The sequence below is a fragment of the Eulemur rufifrons genome, chromosome 12, assembly GCF_041146395.1.
Source record: "Eulemur rufifrons isolate Redbay chromosome 12, OSU_ERuf_1, whole genome shotgun sequence".
Classification (NCBI taxonomy): Eukaryota; Metazoa; Chordata; class Mammalia; order Primates; family Lemuridae; genus Eulemur; species Eulemur rufifrons.
The window spans coordinates 20504434-20518384 of NC_090994.1; the positions used below are offsets into that span (position 1 = coordinate 20504434).

Here is a 13951-nt window from a genome sequence, read left to right on the forward strand (position 1 = left end):
GTGCTTACAAATCCTTTGGAGAAACTGGGGGAGCCAAGGTCAGAGAAAGCCACTAGTGATGTTAGGAAACCAGCAAGTTGAGGAATTTCAGGAAACTGCACCAGCACTGAAGCAGCTGGTTCTCGGGGAAATGACCAGAAGACCCTGCAAACCTTTCTTGTGCTGTCAGCCGAAGCCTTTGAGCCTGCCTGCAGATGTTGGGGGAGCCGTGATGGTTTCCGCACCTCCCTGCTCTCCTTTCCAAATGTAGCCTGAGTGCCTCTCGCTAGCAGAATGGAAATAGGGGCTCCCTGCTGGCAAGGGAGTCTGCAAGATGCAGTCTGTAGGCTTCCAGCCCTGCCACATAGAGAAGAAAAGAGAATGGCCAAGGCAACGTCGCATACTAACAGCTCACATCTTACACGGGGGTAAAGCCAGTGAAATACTAGGTAGTGTCACACCTATAGACCTCTGAGTCCTTCCTGTACTTCTTGAGATGACAGTCCATTGCCTTTCCTTTGTTTCAGGATTAATGACAAGGAAACAAAGCAACCCCTAAAATCATCATATCCGTTGCTGAGATGCATGATAGGAGTGAATGTTTGGTTTTGTTCTCTTGCCTCTAAAGCTGGCTCTCTCCTCTCTACAAGTGCGCAGAAATCTCAAATCCATCCCTCCTGGCTGGCTCCCCCAGGAAGTAGCCAAGATCAAGATCTGTGAGGCTTCCCATAGAGAAAATTAGGAAATAAGATATACAAACAAACGTGTGCATCAGAGCTCAGGAGTAGCTAGATAATCCACAGTTCCCCAGCATGAATAGACTGAATCTCAGTCAAGGTCCTTGGTCTCATGACACACGCTGGCTTCATCACCAGCCCCATGTCAGGGTCCCAAATTTCCAGACTTGATACATGTTTTTCCACCTTTCCATTTCAGTATTGCAGAAAATCATATTTTGAGCAACAGGTAAGAGAGCAAATTAATGAGATGAGAAATAGAGGAAAATGTGAGGATGAGTGTTGCTAGAGGCTGGACATGCACGGTCATTGCCAAGGGCCCTAGCCCCATTTGGGTAGGACAGAGAGACTTTTTAGTGCATGAAAGATTTCAACGACTGACTTTTCTACATTATTGTAAAGTCAAATGCTGCCTGAGCACAGTCCAATTGGTGGCCAGTACTGGGTAGTTCTAGGAAAAATGAGTAATCTGTATAGATTTGATAACTTCCCTCATTTAGTAAAATGTACTTTTGTCAGTCAATTTGTCTATAAGTCCCTTGAAAGTGAGGACTGAACCTAATTTGTTATTGTTTCTTGCTGATTACCTAGTACAGCGTCTGGCCACTAGCAGGCCCCTTAGATATAATTGTTAAATGGACAAATCGAACAAGAGAGGAGGTGTCAAATTAGATCACTCCAGGGTGGCCCAGGGTGTTTGTCTGTCTTTCCCTGGGCTGTGTGTATATATGTATGATTTTGCAGTAGATACTAATTTTTATGCTTGATACATTAGCAATACTGTGTTCTCACACCATTCTGCATGAGTTTGTGGTGGGGGGCTAACGTCTCTCCATTTCCTTAGCATTATTTTTATTTAAGAGAGAAGATAATATCCTACCTTAGGCTTAGGTAGAAGGATGGACCATAGGAGTCTTCTAAAGGATACTATTTTTTTTAGTGGGGGAAAAAATAATTTTGGATGGTATTCTTTCTAATTGTGAGTGTCACCAAGTGAAATCTGAGCTCTTGCAGTGCGGTTTTAGAATTCAAATGTTATCAATTGGAATTGACGTTAATTACTTTTGTGCTGCTTGGCACATGCTAGAACATTATTTCTACAACAATTCCACCGAAGTCGCTTAGGCAATTATCTCTGCTGCGATCGTCATCTCCATCATCATCATCATTATTGCTATTAAGTCTCTCCTGTTCTTAGTGCATCTCAGCGGGCTCTGCACACCACACCCCTCTCTCCTGTCCTCCCTCCCCCCTGCAGGAAGTCCCGTTCTCCCGCGTGTGGTGCAGTAACCGGCAGCCCTTGCACTGTGCCTTCTCCCTGGAGCGCTACACGCCCACCACCACCCAGCTGTCCTGCAAAATCTGCATCCGGCAGCTCAAAGGCCATGAACAGATCCTCCAAGTGCAGACATCAATCCTAGAGGTGAGTCCTCGAGCTACAGGCCATTTGAGCCCCTTTTTAAAGGACAATAAGAACAATAAAGCCGTACCTATCTCAGCCATTGCTATTCAGGTGCTGAAAGAGCTTCAAAGTGCACAAACTCTTAATCTTCATTACTAATAACGGAAAATAAACTTTTTCTCAGGCTGAGGATTGAACTGAGCCTCCCACTGGGCAGGGAAAAACTCAAGGCATCAGAGAGCTTAGACTGGGGAGGGACCTTTGGGGAAGAAACTGGTCCAGGGCTTTTTATACACGAAACTACAAGAAATTTCATAGCCCATAGTAGACTTGGAGTATCAGCTGGGATTCATCCCGGGCTGAAGCCAGCTGGTGCAGTTGAGACACATCCCACAGCGGAGGGGCACCAGGGCACCATCAGGCCATTCATCTGCCGATTCTGACTAGTTCTCCAGAAGTCAGTTGCCCTGCATGTGCTAGTTCACCCTTGGGGCCAGGGCTCCTTGTCCTGCATTGTCTCACGCTGTGTAGACTCCAGATTGTGCACATCCACAACCTCTCTCAACCTAGATTCATCAATATAATAATAGTAAAAGGATGACAGGGTAGATATCAGTCTCATTCTACAAGGTAAGCAAATGGAGAGGCAAAGAGGTAAAGGACTTTGTGCGGGTCGTACCACTGTTGAAAGACAGAGTTAAAGTGGAACTCAGCAGAGGATTCACTTGGAAATTTTTGCAAAAAGACACCTGATGATATACTATGGCTCTAATTTGCCCCAAACCACTGAGTGACTTCATGGCTTTGGACGCGAGCTTGGAAAGTAGACAATAGCAGTCCCTCCTCAATGGTTCTGCAGAGGTGGAGCGAGAGAGTAGCTGAGGGGTGTGATGCTTTTGTTTAGCAGTTTTAAGGTTATTCCTGGCTAGCGTAGGAAAATACACATACTTTTATCATGCATTTATAGAATAAATATATATACATATACACATTTAATATATAAATAATATATGTTTACTAATTTAGGCTTGGCAGAAGGTTTAACACTTTTATATACATATGACTCCACTGCAGGGGTTTTTTTCTTTAGAAATTTGCAGCTGTATAGCATGATCACGTCTCTCCATTCTCCTTTTAATTCATTGTTTATGCAAAATGGGTATTGCTAATTTCCCAAATAGTTGTTCTGAAGAGTAGATGGCTTTCCAAAGGATTGTGCCTTCAATTGATAGCTGTCTTAACTGACATGTTTATGCAGTATTTGCATTCATTATAGCCAATTAGCATCACGTGCTACAGTAGTTTTGATGGAGAAGGTAGATCCAGAAACCTGGGGTAGGATATTTTTAGAGCCTCTTTTTTGAATAGTCGTGGCATATTTAACACAATGCATTTCAAAGTAAAATAAAAATGGTAGGGAAGTTTTAAAATAAAAACAAAGACAATCCAAGAAGAGCCGGTATTCAGGAGCAAGCACGAAAAGGCAGAACCTAAACATGCCTCTGATCCAAATTGCCCTAAATATCTGTTAACAGGCCAAAAAAGAATTGCAGATTTGAAAGTTTCTGTTTTTTAAGGCACCCAGATATTGGTGATCAACTTCTGCCATTACAGGTTATTTATGTAAGAGGAAGATGATAGGGTTGGTACATGCTGGTATTTTTGCTCTTTAAATAAATTTTTAAAATTCATGGAAGGAAAATTAGCGAATACACTCAATCTCATCCTTCAGCCTCCAAGTTCTTTTCTAATGCTTCAGAAGTTCACAGTCGCTTTGAAATGCCTTAAAGAAGATAACATCACAGTATCTCTGCATACTGGGAGGCAAATATCAGATTAATATTTAGATACTCATTGTTAGGCTACAGTCTCCAATTTGAGGGCTGCTGCGTCCTAGAAGCTTTATTAACCCTTTGATCCTGTCCAAGATCACTTTAATTAATTGCTTCAAGCATTCCTGCGGGCTTTGGCCCAGTCCCCAATGTGTTTCTGTCACTTTGTAATAAACTGCATTTCTTAGACAAGTCTAATTTGTTCGCATTTTCTACATCAGAAGACTAATAGCTCTTGAAAGCTACTGTATTTCAGGTACTGTTTCATTTGCTTTCCAAATGTGTCATATAACATCACAACTCTGTGGATTAAGTATTATTGCTGTCACAATTTTATATGGTATAAAAGTCTCAAAGAGGTCAACTTTCTTATCCAAGATCATGGAGCTAAGGTGGGAGCCGGAGTACCCAAGTGAGAAACCTGACTCCAAGATCAAAGTCTGACGACCGACAACCGTAGGACAGGACTCCCAGGTCCTAGTCAAGGCAGTGTAGTTTGTTAGCCCTAACTGTGCGCCTTGTCAATAAAATTGGGGGCTCAGGAGGCACTAGGGACAAACATCATAGCACCAGAAATCAATACTTAAGATATATATTTAAAATATATAAGATCAATAGGATGTGTACAAAATCAACACTGGAGATACATGTCATTAATTTTCACTATCTCAATGCAATGATGATCCTCATTTGAAGACATTTGGTTCCTTATGTTCAGTATTTATCCATATCCTTTCCTGCCTCTAATCCTTCGTGTCACCTTTACACTTAAAAATTATTTCAGTGACCAAGATAATATCTTTTTTGCTCTTTCAAGTGGCCATTATTCTGTCAATCTTTAGAAGTAGGTTTGTTCTTTCTTACAGTTAACCCTATCGAATTCCCTAATGATCATTGCCCATGGATACTCTGTAAAGCAAGAGTATCACTGGTCTAAAATTACAAACTGGCATAAAACGATTTTGCAGATATTGAAGAGAAGGAAGAATCCCCAAGTAATTTATTTCATCATTCCTTATTAATGTAATGTTATTAAAGAACGTTTTTTTTTTTTCCAGTAGAAAAAACTTAAATGGGAATCTTACATGTTACAATTTTCCCTTCAAGCAACGCTCTTATCTTTCTTCCAAAAGTGGTAGAAGTTGGGGGATAATTTGTCTGTTACAAAATAGAATACTTGGAATTTCTCATTGATTTACGGCTCCCTAAGCTAACCAGGTAGCAGCCGCTTATCTCAGATGTGCAGAGCATGAAAATCTACTGTTCCTTTGCATATTTAATTTAAACAATCAGAAAATGTGATGTATCTACAGGATTCTTATTACTTGGCCCAGATGTCTTTTAGAATGCATCATAAATGTTACATAAAGTGTCCTCCTTCTGCATAGAAAATATTTAAATTTGGAAACCTTAAGAAGGAAATGGGGGCTTATTAAAGCGTAGTAAATTGAAAAATTACTTATTTTTAGACTCAGTCTCATGTAATGTTTTATTCACCTTCAAATAAGACTACTTTGTCCAGCTTTTTCTGAAGACATCATGCATCAAAGTGGTTCTTCTGCCAACAGTAAAGACAGCACTTGGTCGACAATTTGCAGGTGCCATGAGGGCTTCCAGAAGCCAGGTCTGTCTCTTGCAATCCTTTGGCAAGGACACTTTCAGTATTTTCAGTTTCAGTGGCAAGCCACCTCTTCTGGGGTTAATACCCTTTGGTGTCATTTTACAATGACAGCTACCCTGTTACCTGGCAGAGAATTACTTTTTAATTTTTTCTCTAGTTTATACCATACTCTTAAGTCAGAAAATATGCAAGGCAGCCATTCCTATTTTATTTGCATTTTTAGAGGCCAGAAGAAGTTTTACAAACCATGATAAAAATGATGTATGTCGTAACCTATTTTAAGCAGTAAGGGACAGAGTTGGTTTATTTTATAACCATTTGGTATATCAGAACAGAATTGTCCACCGTGCCTGGAATAGCCACCTAGCCACCAAAATTCTATTCAAGGGATGCTTATCTATCCTTCCAGGCCAACTTATAACCTCTGTGGGGGTCTATAAAAATGCAACATGACTAATTAGGAAGTGTTGAGTCTTAATCCAAAGTGAGATCTTTCTGGTTCTACAACCCTGCTTTCCTATTAGACTATGCCAACCTCAAATACTGGAAGAGTTTTGATGAGAATTGTTCTATGATATTTCAGGACTAGAACTAAAACCAGTAAGTAGAATCTGTTTAATAAGATCACACGTACTTTGAGTTTCCAAGAAGAGGATATAATATGCAGCATGTCTCAAATGTGTTTGACCATGAGACTGCTCTTTCTTAGAGTCTATTTCTGAGATACCCTTTTGGAAATGCTGGCATTGCGTTTCCAAGGCACAGACCTCAAAATGTAACTGTGTTAAATGCTTACAGAAAGACAAAATGCATTATCAATCATTAATAAAATCTCTGCACCAACCCGTTTCCTCAATTCTGTTTTGAACTCGCAAAGTCTGATGGTCTACGGTCATATGAGCCTAGCCACTGGCTAAGAAGCACCCCCACAGTCGTGCCCACATTAGGAAGATGTGTAAAGATCGGGAGAAGTAGCAGGATGGCAGGGCAGGGCATGGGTTGCCTTGGAGGACACAACAGGCAAATTCCCAATGGAAAGGATAGCTTCTTGGAGTTCAAACAGACCTAACTAGCCCCCTTCCTTAACCCAATCTCAGATATGCTTTAACTACTCCTTGCATAAGTTTCTTTTGCTACATCACCAATTACCAGCACAGAACAACATTCACAGATCTTGTAGGTCAGAAGTCCAGCCATGACACAACTGGGCTTTCTGATCAGGATCTCGGAAAGCTGAAATCAAAGTGTTGGCAAGACACGTTTCCATCTGAAACTCAAAGTCATTTTCCATGTTTATCCAGGTTGTCAGCACCATTTGGTTCCTTACAGCTATAGAATTAAAGTCCCCATTTTCCTGCTGGCTATTGGCCAGGGGTCACTCTCAGCCCCTAGATGCTACCCACAGTCCCCAGACACACGGCCCCATTAGAGTAGTTTACAGCATGGTGTTTGCTGTCTTCCAGGCCAGCAGGAAAGATGCCTCAGACAAGAGCCCTCTCTTCTCTGGCTTTAAGACCACCTGATTAGATCAGGCACACCCAGCAAAATTTCTCCTTTAATTAATTCAGAGTCAACTGGTTAGGGAACTTAACTACATCAGAATCCCTTTTGTCTTAGAATCCTGGGATTGATTCAGTCACCTATTTTTCAGTCCTTTAAAGTTCTGTTAGTTCACCTAAACGTACTAGCAACCAGTGCAGTCTGGCTCATTTCTGCGTGATTTCGTGTTGGATGTGACGGTCAAGTTGCCGTGACGCACTGAGATAGCAGGTCCTCACTGCACAGCTCTAAGCCAGAAGCCTGCTGGGTGCTTAGGAACCTTCCAGGCTTCGGACTGCCAGGCTGGTCTCGGTGTTATCTCTGACTCACGGCGGGCTCTGTTTTACCAAAGTGACTTAATCCTGAAACAAGACCGAAATATTTACCATAAAAGCCCAGTGCAGGGCTGGGAGAAAAGCAACCTTCAGGATAATCGACATACAATCGTACTCTTGTAGATTTCCTGACAAGGCGCTTTCCAGCCAGCTCCTCTGATCAGCCCCTGCATCCCAGGCCAGTTACAACTGTCCTCAGAGGGTCATTCTTTACTCTGAACTGAGATCTGTCATGGGGTAGCTGCTTCCTACTGATTCTAGATCTGTCCCTGAAAGCCAAAAAAAAAAAACTAAATTTTGCTGTCACCTGACAGATCTTTGGATGTCGGAAGCTGGTGATTATGACTCCCCTGAGTGGAACATGCTGTTGTAAATCTCCAGTACACGATTTATTAGGCTACTCGAGACGGTCTTTACTATCTTAGAAGAAAGGGGAACTTATCAATATATTTTATAGAGTCCAACACAACAGGCAAGCATTTTGCGCATGTGTGCTAGCACGGATTTTCTTTAAAAAAAAAAAAGTGTTGATCGATAATGCTTTCAGTTGGATCCGATCGTGCTTTCCTTATTGTGTTTACAGAGTGAAAGAGAAACCATCACTTTCATCGCACAAGAGGACAGCACTTTCCCTGCACAGACTGGCCCCAAAGCCTTCAAAATCCCCTACTCCATCAGACAGCGGATTTGTGCCACGTTTGATACCCCCAATGCCAAAGGCAAGGACTGGCAGATGTTAGCACAGAAAAACAGCATCAACAGGTAAGTTGGGGCAATTTCAGAAGAAAGAGGATTTTACTAAGAGAGCTTTGGAAAGGAAAGTGGGCTCAGTGTAACCATGTGGTTTCTAGGCCCTGGTATCTGTATGAGTTGTTCTGGCCGTATTTCACATGTGGTCCCACTAAGTGGGAAAAGAACTAGAATGTGACAGTGTGTGTGGCATTTCCTACCACCCCACTCTGCTTTTGGGGACATTATAGAAAAGCTATCTCCAGTTTGCTAATTGAGTCACCCACAGGGAGGCTGAGACTGTGTCATCATCGTGGTGCTGGTGGGTGACTGGAGCATTGTCTCAAGCCAGTGACGCAAAAACAAAGAAGCAACTTCTCAGGCCTCCTCCCTACTGTCCGGTAACCTTAAAGCATTATTTAACCCTTAATGAGGACATGCTCCACCTGCAAAACCGGGTGCCTGAATACAAAAAAAAAAAAAAAAAGAAAGAAAGGAGGAGGATGGTAACTCAAGTCCAAAGGGCATGAGATAAGCAAAGGTTTACTTGGGCACCATGAATAGGACGCTGCTAAAACACACTACTCATCACTGCGCTGACCTTGCCATTGAGAGTAGAATAGAGATATTGACAAACGGCTTTAGACTCCGATGAGGAGGCAGGGGTGGTGTCCTCCGGAGCAACACTGAGGGGACAGGCAGGTTCTGGCTCAGCCTGGGGACATCAAAGGGAGAAGGGCATTGACAAACGAAATCTCCAATCTCCAGTCTCTCTAACTTCCACCCCCCCACCACCCTCCAACACCCCAAAAATGAATAGAAGAGAGAACACGTTTTGCCAGAACCATTGTGTCTCCCTTTCCTTTGGTGCCATTTTGTTTTTCTCTTTTGAGGCAAAGCCTTATTTTCTTACTGTGTGGCTTGCTCTGTCATTTCCATTTTTTGTGCTTTGTTTTCACAGACATCCTACCTGACTCTTTCTTCCCGGAAAGGGAAGGTAGGTGTCTGCCAAGACAGGAGGGAGCGAGGCTCCCTGTTTCAAAGGGGCTCCGGAATCCGAGAGTGGAGCGAGCAGTCGGGCTCCGAGCATCAAGGCATGAGGCGCTGCCGCGAGTGAGGACTGAATTCGCAGAGACAGGCAGGCCCAGAAAGAACAGATCGAAAGGCCTAGATGGAAAATGAAAGAATACCGAACTGTATGCATGTATGGGGGAAAAAAATTAGGTTAACTATTTCCCAGCAACTTTAACAAAAGATAAGATGTCTTATATGTCACCAGTGAATATTGTGACTGTGTCAGGCTCACTCTCTGATCAACATGGGGACAAAAATGATCAAACTAAACCAGAAAACATAAATTTGTTCAAAGAAAGAAAAGAAAAGAGCATTGAGCAGGGACTCGGAAGATCTATGCGGCAGCGTTGGTTCTGCTACCGATACCCGTCCACTAAATGAATTACTTCTCATCCCTACCTTTCTTTTTCTAGAAAGCAACTCATAGATTCTGAACTATGTAAATTCTCTAATTCTGGCTACAGACGTTTATGATTTTTAAGGCACCATTTAGAAAAAAATAATTGCCACGAAATACCCATGTCCCCATGGATGCTGTCGTTAGTTTGCTGAAGGAGCGTGTGTGTGTTCCTGCCGTGTTTCCTCTCGTGCTCCAGTTAGAGTGCATACAAGAGAGCTACACTGAGTGCCTCCAATGTCTTCGGTTTCTGACCCTGCACGGTAGGGAAAATGCAATTGAAACTGGGAGACTAAGTTTGACAATCTTCTGTGTCTGGGCACCAATGAACAGTCAGTGGCTCTGCTGGAACACAAGGCACCATCCGGTGTCTGGGGTCATAAAACTCGAGGTGTGCCTGTTGGTTTGCTTGTTTTTGTTTTTCCCTAAGACCCCCCCCCCCCCATTCTCCAGGAAGGTCTACATTTTTTGGACATAAGCAATTCATATAACCTATTCTACGGGAAGTTTCTAACACAGCACCCGGGGTATGTGGATTCTCAGTAAATGTTAGTTGTTCCTCGTGACGTTTTCACGATGAATAGCAAATTAGGACTGCAGGAATTCATGTCATCTCCTTCTGTCTTTAAATCTTGTGCAGTTAACATACTCAGTTTCACTGACTGGCGTTTCCTACCTTCCTCTGCATTCTCTAGCTTTATTCTCCCAAGAGTAGAAAATGGTTTAAACTAGGGGTCAGCAAACTTTGTTTCTGTAAAGGGCCACATAAGTAAAGAGTTCAGGCCACGTGAGATCTGTTGCAACTACTCAGCAGCCATTCAAGTCTGACGCTGTCGCAGGGAAACAGCCAGAGAAAAACACTGAACCAAGGGAGTCTGGCTGTGTTCCCGCAAACTTGACTTACAAAAACAGACAATAACTCGTATTTGACCTGCAGTCCAAAGTTTGCTGACTCCTGATTGTACCTGCCCTCAGAGGGTCTCGTTTCTTCCATCAGGATAGCTAGAGCTGGGGCTTCACATCCAGCTCTGTGTCCAGGCCTCTTCCAGGCAGGGACAGGATAGGGTCCTCCTCTTCAGGCTGCTGTGGTTACAGCAGAGAGGGCTACTACTCGGAGAAGCAGAGTAGGAGGAAGACTGCTCAAATCCACCTTTCACTCTTGTCAGCTAATTCTCATTTTCCATAAATAGTCAAGTTCTTTTTATGGACCCCCTCAAAGATAAAGATTTTCGGACATAATCCATCACAACTTCCTATTGTGTTATACCAAACTGCTGTCTTTATACTGTCTTACGGTTCCAAATAATATAGCATAGAACTAACAATGTGTATTAAAACACAGACAGCTAAAATTGTCTACGTGAACATAGTATTGGGTAAGAAAGGCGTTGCATAGCTTGGGATTTCATCAGCTCTGGGATCACAACAGAAAGGTGATCACAAAGTACATAGTCATCCTACCTAGATCTCAGGACAGCGCTTTTGCCTGACTCCTCTCCTTTGGATTTCCAAAAGCGTTAAAAAGCTAATAAAGCAACAGCTCTCAAATCATGAAGTTTTCAAAGGGGGTGGAGAAAAACATTTGCTTTTATTTTATTGCCAGTGAAAATGTTTCTTACTCTCCTTTTGGTAAATGCCAATGTCCCTGATCATGATCTGCCTTTTTGCCAATCAGGTTTCTACTTAGACCTGAATAGGAAGGAGAAGACAGGGAATATCAAGCTAAAGGCTTAGCGGTCGTGAGGATGTGAGAAATGTCAGGGGTGTGTGCTGGGCGGCTGGCAGCACAGGTGGCTTTGCAACTTGCCTGGCATATGGATCAGGCTAAATAAGCTCCACCGCCCGGCAAAGAGCGCCGTAGATAACAGTTGCAATTACAGACTCTGTGAGCAAACTTTGACTATTACTCAGAGTCCACACTCCCTGCATTCCAAAGCTGAGATTGCACGTTTATTCTGTAAATTCAGCTGCAATGACTCTCCCCTTCGACGCTCTTTGCCATGTGTGATTGGTAGGTAGGGAGAGCTGAGAAGTAAGACGTTGATCACGTAGAGGTAGGTAGTGGGGAGCATCATGGAGGACTTAGCAGATTAAATATTGGAAACTAACTGCTTCAGGTGGAAGCATTCCTCCACATCTAAACTTCCAGAGCACCTTGCATTTTTAGGATACTTTTTATTTTTTTAATACAGTTAATTCCATACCAAGATAGGACCATCCATCTGCTTAGGGGAAGTTCAGTAAATATGTCTTGCATGAATGATATGAACTCTTTCATAGGATTCTATTCTTGATCCTAAAAACTTGCTTCCTAATAAGTAGCATTGATATGAACCACCACCAAGGGATTTTGAAAGTTACTCTTAAAACAGGCTACCTGGCTGATGTTATAAAGGATTCCCGTCTTTCCCCCCAGGTCTTAGACGGTACCTGAGGTGCTACTGTTAGAGCATTCTTTGGTAAGGCCTCATGATTGTCATATTCCAGAAACCCTTGTAACAACACAGCCAGCTTGACCAAGTTGCCATGGGAACGGATGCCTGAGCCATGGGCGACAGAGTAGAGGGGAAGCAGCCAAAATGGAAGAAAGGATTCCAAAATGCAAAGGAGCAGATAAATGACATCTTATTCACAGTTTTTCCCAAGGCCCTTCCTAATCGTATGCTTGTTTAAAAATTTGTGAGCACTGCCAAAGAAACCTGTTTTTTTTTTTTTAATTTCAAAATATTAAGGGAACCTATTTCTTATTGGTCAGCTAGGTAAAACACTTCACCTATTTCAGGGGTGAGGGCTAATGGGTGATAGTGTAAAAACTGAACAAATGAAATTCCTCAAACCTCCCGGCCGCTAAGCAGGGCTGTAATAACTCCTTAGGTGCAAAACAATGTATTCTCGCGTTGAGGCGCCATCTTTTCATTCCCTGTGTCCATGGTCTTAATCGAGTGCAAAGGAACAGTGAAGTGGCTGGAGAGCACTGGGGAAGGACAGAGGGAGGTCCCTAAGGCAGCTTATCAATCTGTCTCTGAATAACTATTGGGAATTCACTGGAGGTGGAACAGCCAGGGTGCTTTGGGGCAAAGGAAGAAGGGAGAGAAAGACGGAGGGAAGAAGAAGAGTGTAAAATGCTCACAGAATGCCTGCTCCACAGTCAGACTGCTAAGAGAACACACAGTGACCGTCAGCTGACATTCCTGTGTTTTGAATCTACTACGATTTCCCCAAACTAAGCTTTCTTGGTTCTGCAGCCTAGAGGCTAGAAAACACATCCTAACTTTTAAATAATAAAAATGGGTAGGAGGCTGCCACTTCCAAAAAAGCAATCTTCGTGACTCTTCCAAAAAGAATTAATGCATAGGACGATAGCATTACATAGGTCCTTGGAGGCAAAATACGATACGATGAAGCTCAAATCAGATTTTCTGGTTCTGGCCCAGTGGAATTATGCGGGGTCTGAAATTTTAAAATCCCTTGCAGTGAAGCCAGAGGGACCCAACGCAGCAAAATGGTGGGTGTTTGGGCTTCATTTTGCCAAAGTCAATGACTCATGAAACTGCTCGCTAATAGGAAGCTGAAAACAGACAGCCCTGGGACACGCTTAGCCGTGAACAAGCTGTATTTGGTTTGTAAGTGGCAGGTGTCCATCCTAAAGGCAATATGGAAAAGAAGCTTTTTATATTCCTCCAAGAGAACTAATGTTATACTCCCACTATAACCTCCAGGGGATGGTGACGAACGGTGTTGCATTTCTTCTAGGCAATGAATGAGTGCTGCTCTTTGAAGTAATAGGTTCCTCTCCTTTAAGCTAATACAGTTTTCAGAAAAGGTGGACACGCCACAGCCCTTGTATGGCCTAAAGAACCCCCTTCATGACCGGGCGCGGTGGCTCACGCCTGTAATCCTAGCACTCTGGGAGGCTGAGGCAGGTGGATCGCTCGAGGTCAGGAGTTCGAGACCAGCCTGAGCAAGAGCGAGACCCCGTCTCTACTAAAAATAGAAAGAAATTAGCTGAACAACTAAAAATATATAGAAAAAATTAGCCGGGCATGGTGGCACATGCCTGTAATCCCAGCTACTCAGGAGGCTGGGGCAGAAGGATTGCTGTGAGCTAGGCTGATGCCACAGCACTCTAGCCCAGGCAGCAGAGTGAGACTCTGTCTCAAAAAAAAAAAAAAAAAAGAACCCCCTTCCCAAGTGCTGTTTCAAGCAGCACCGGAAAAGCTGACAGTGTCAGTACGTCTGAATAAGAATGTTTTCATCATTTGAGAAAGTAAAATTCTAGCAACGATTTGATCTAATTTATTAGAGT

General features: G+C 43.0%; 1 protein-coding gene across 2 annotated transcripts in view; it reads left to right on the forward strand.

Annotated features, from left to right (window-relative positions):
• The window catches only part of UNC5D (unc-5 netrin receptor D), a 497786-nt gene that overhangs the window by 471047 nt on the left and 12788 nt on the right, over nt 1-13951 (forward strand). For both annotated transcript variants that reach the window (XM_069485257.1, XM_069485258.1), the window contains 2 exons: nt 1975-2139; nt 8029-8207. In XM_069485257.1, coding sequence (XP_069341358.1) covers nt 1975-2139; nt 8029-8207 — 344 coding nt within the window. The remainder of the gene's footprint in view (nt 1-1974; nt 2140-8028; nt 8208-13951) is intronic.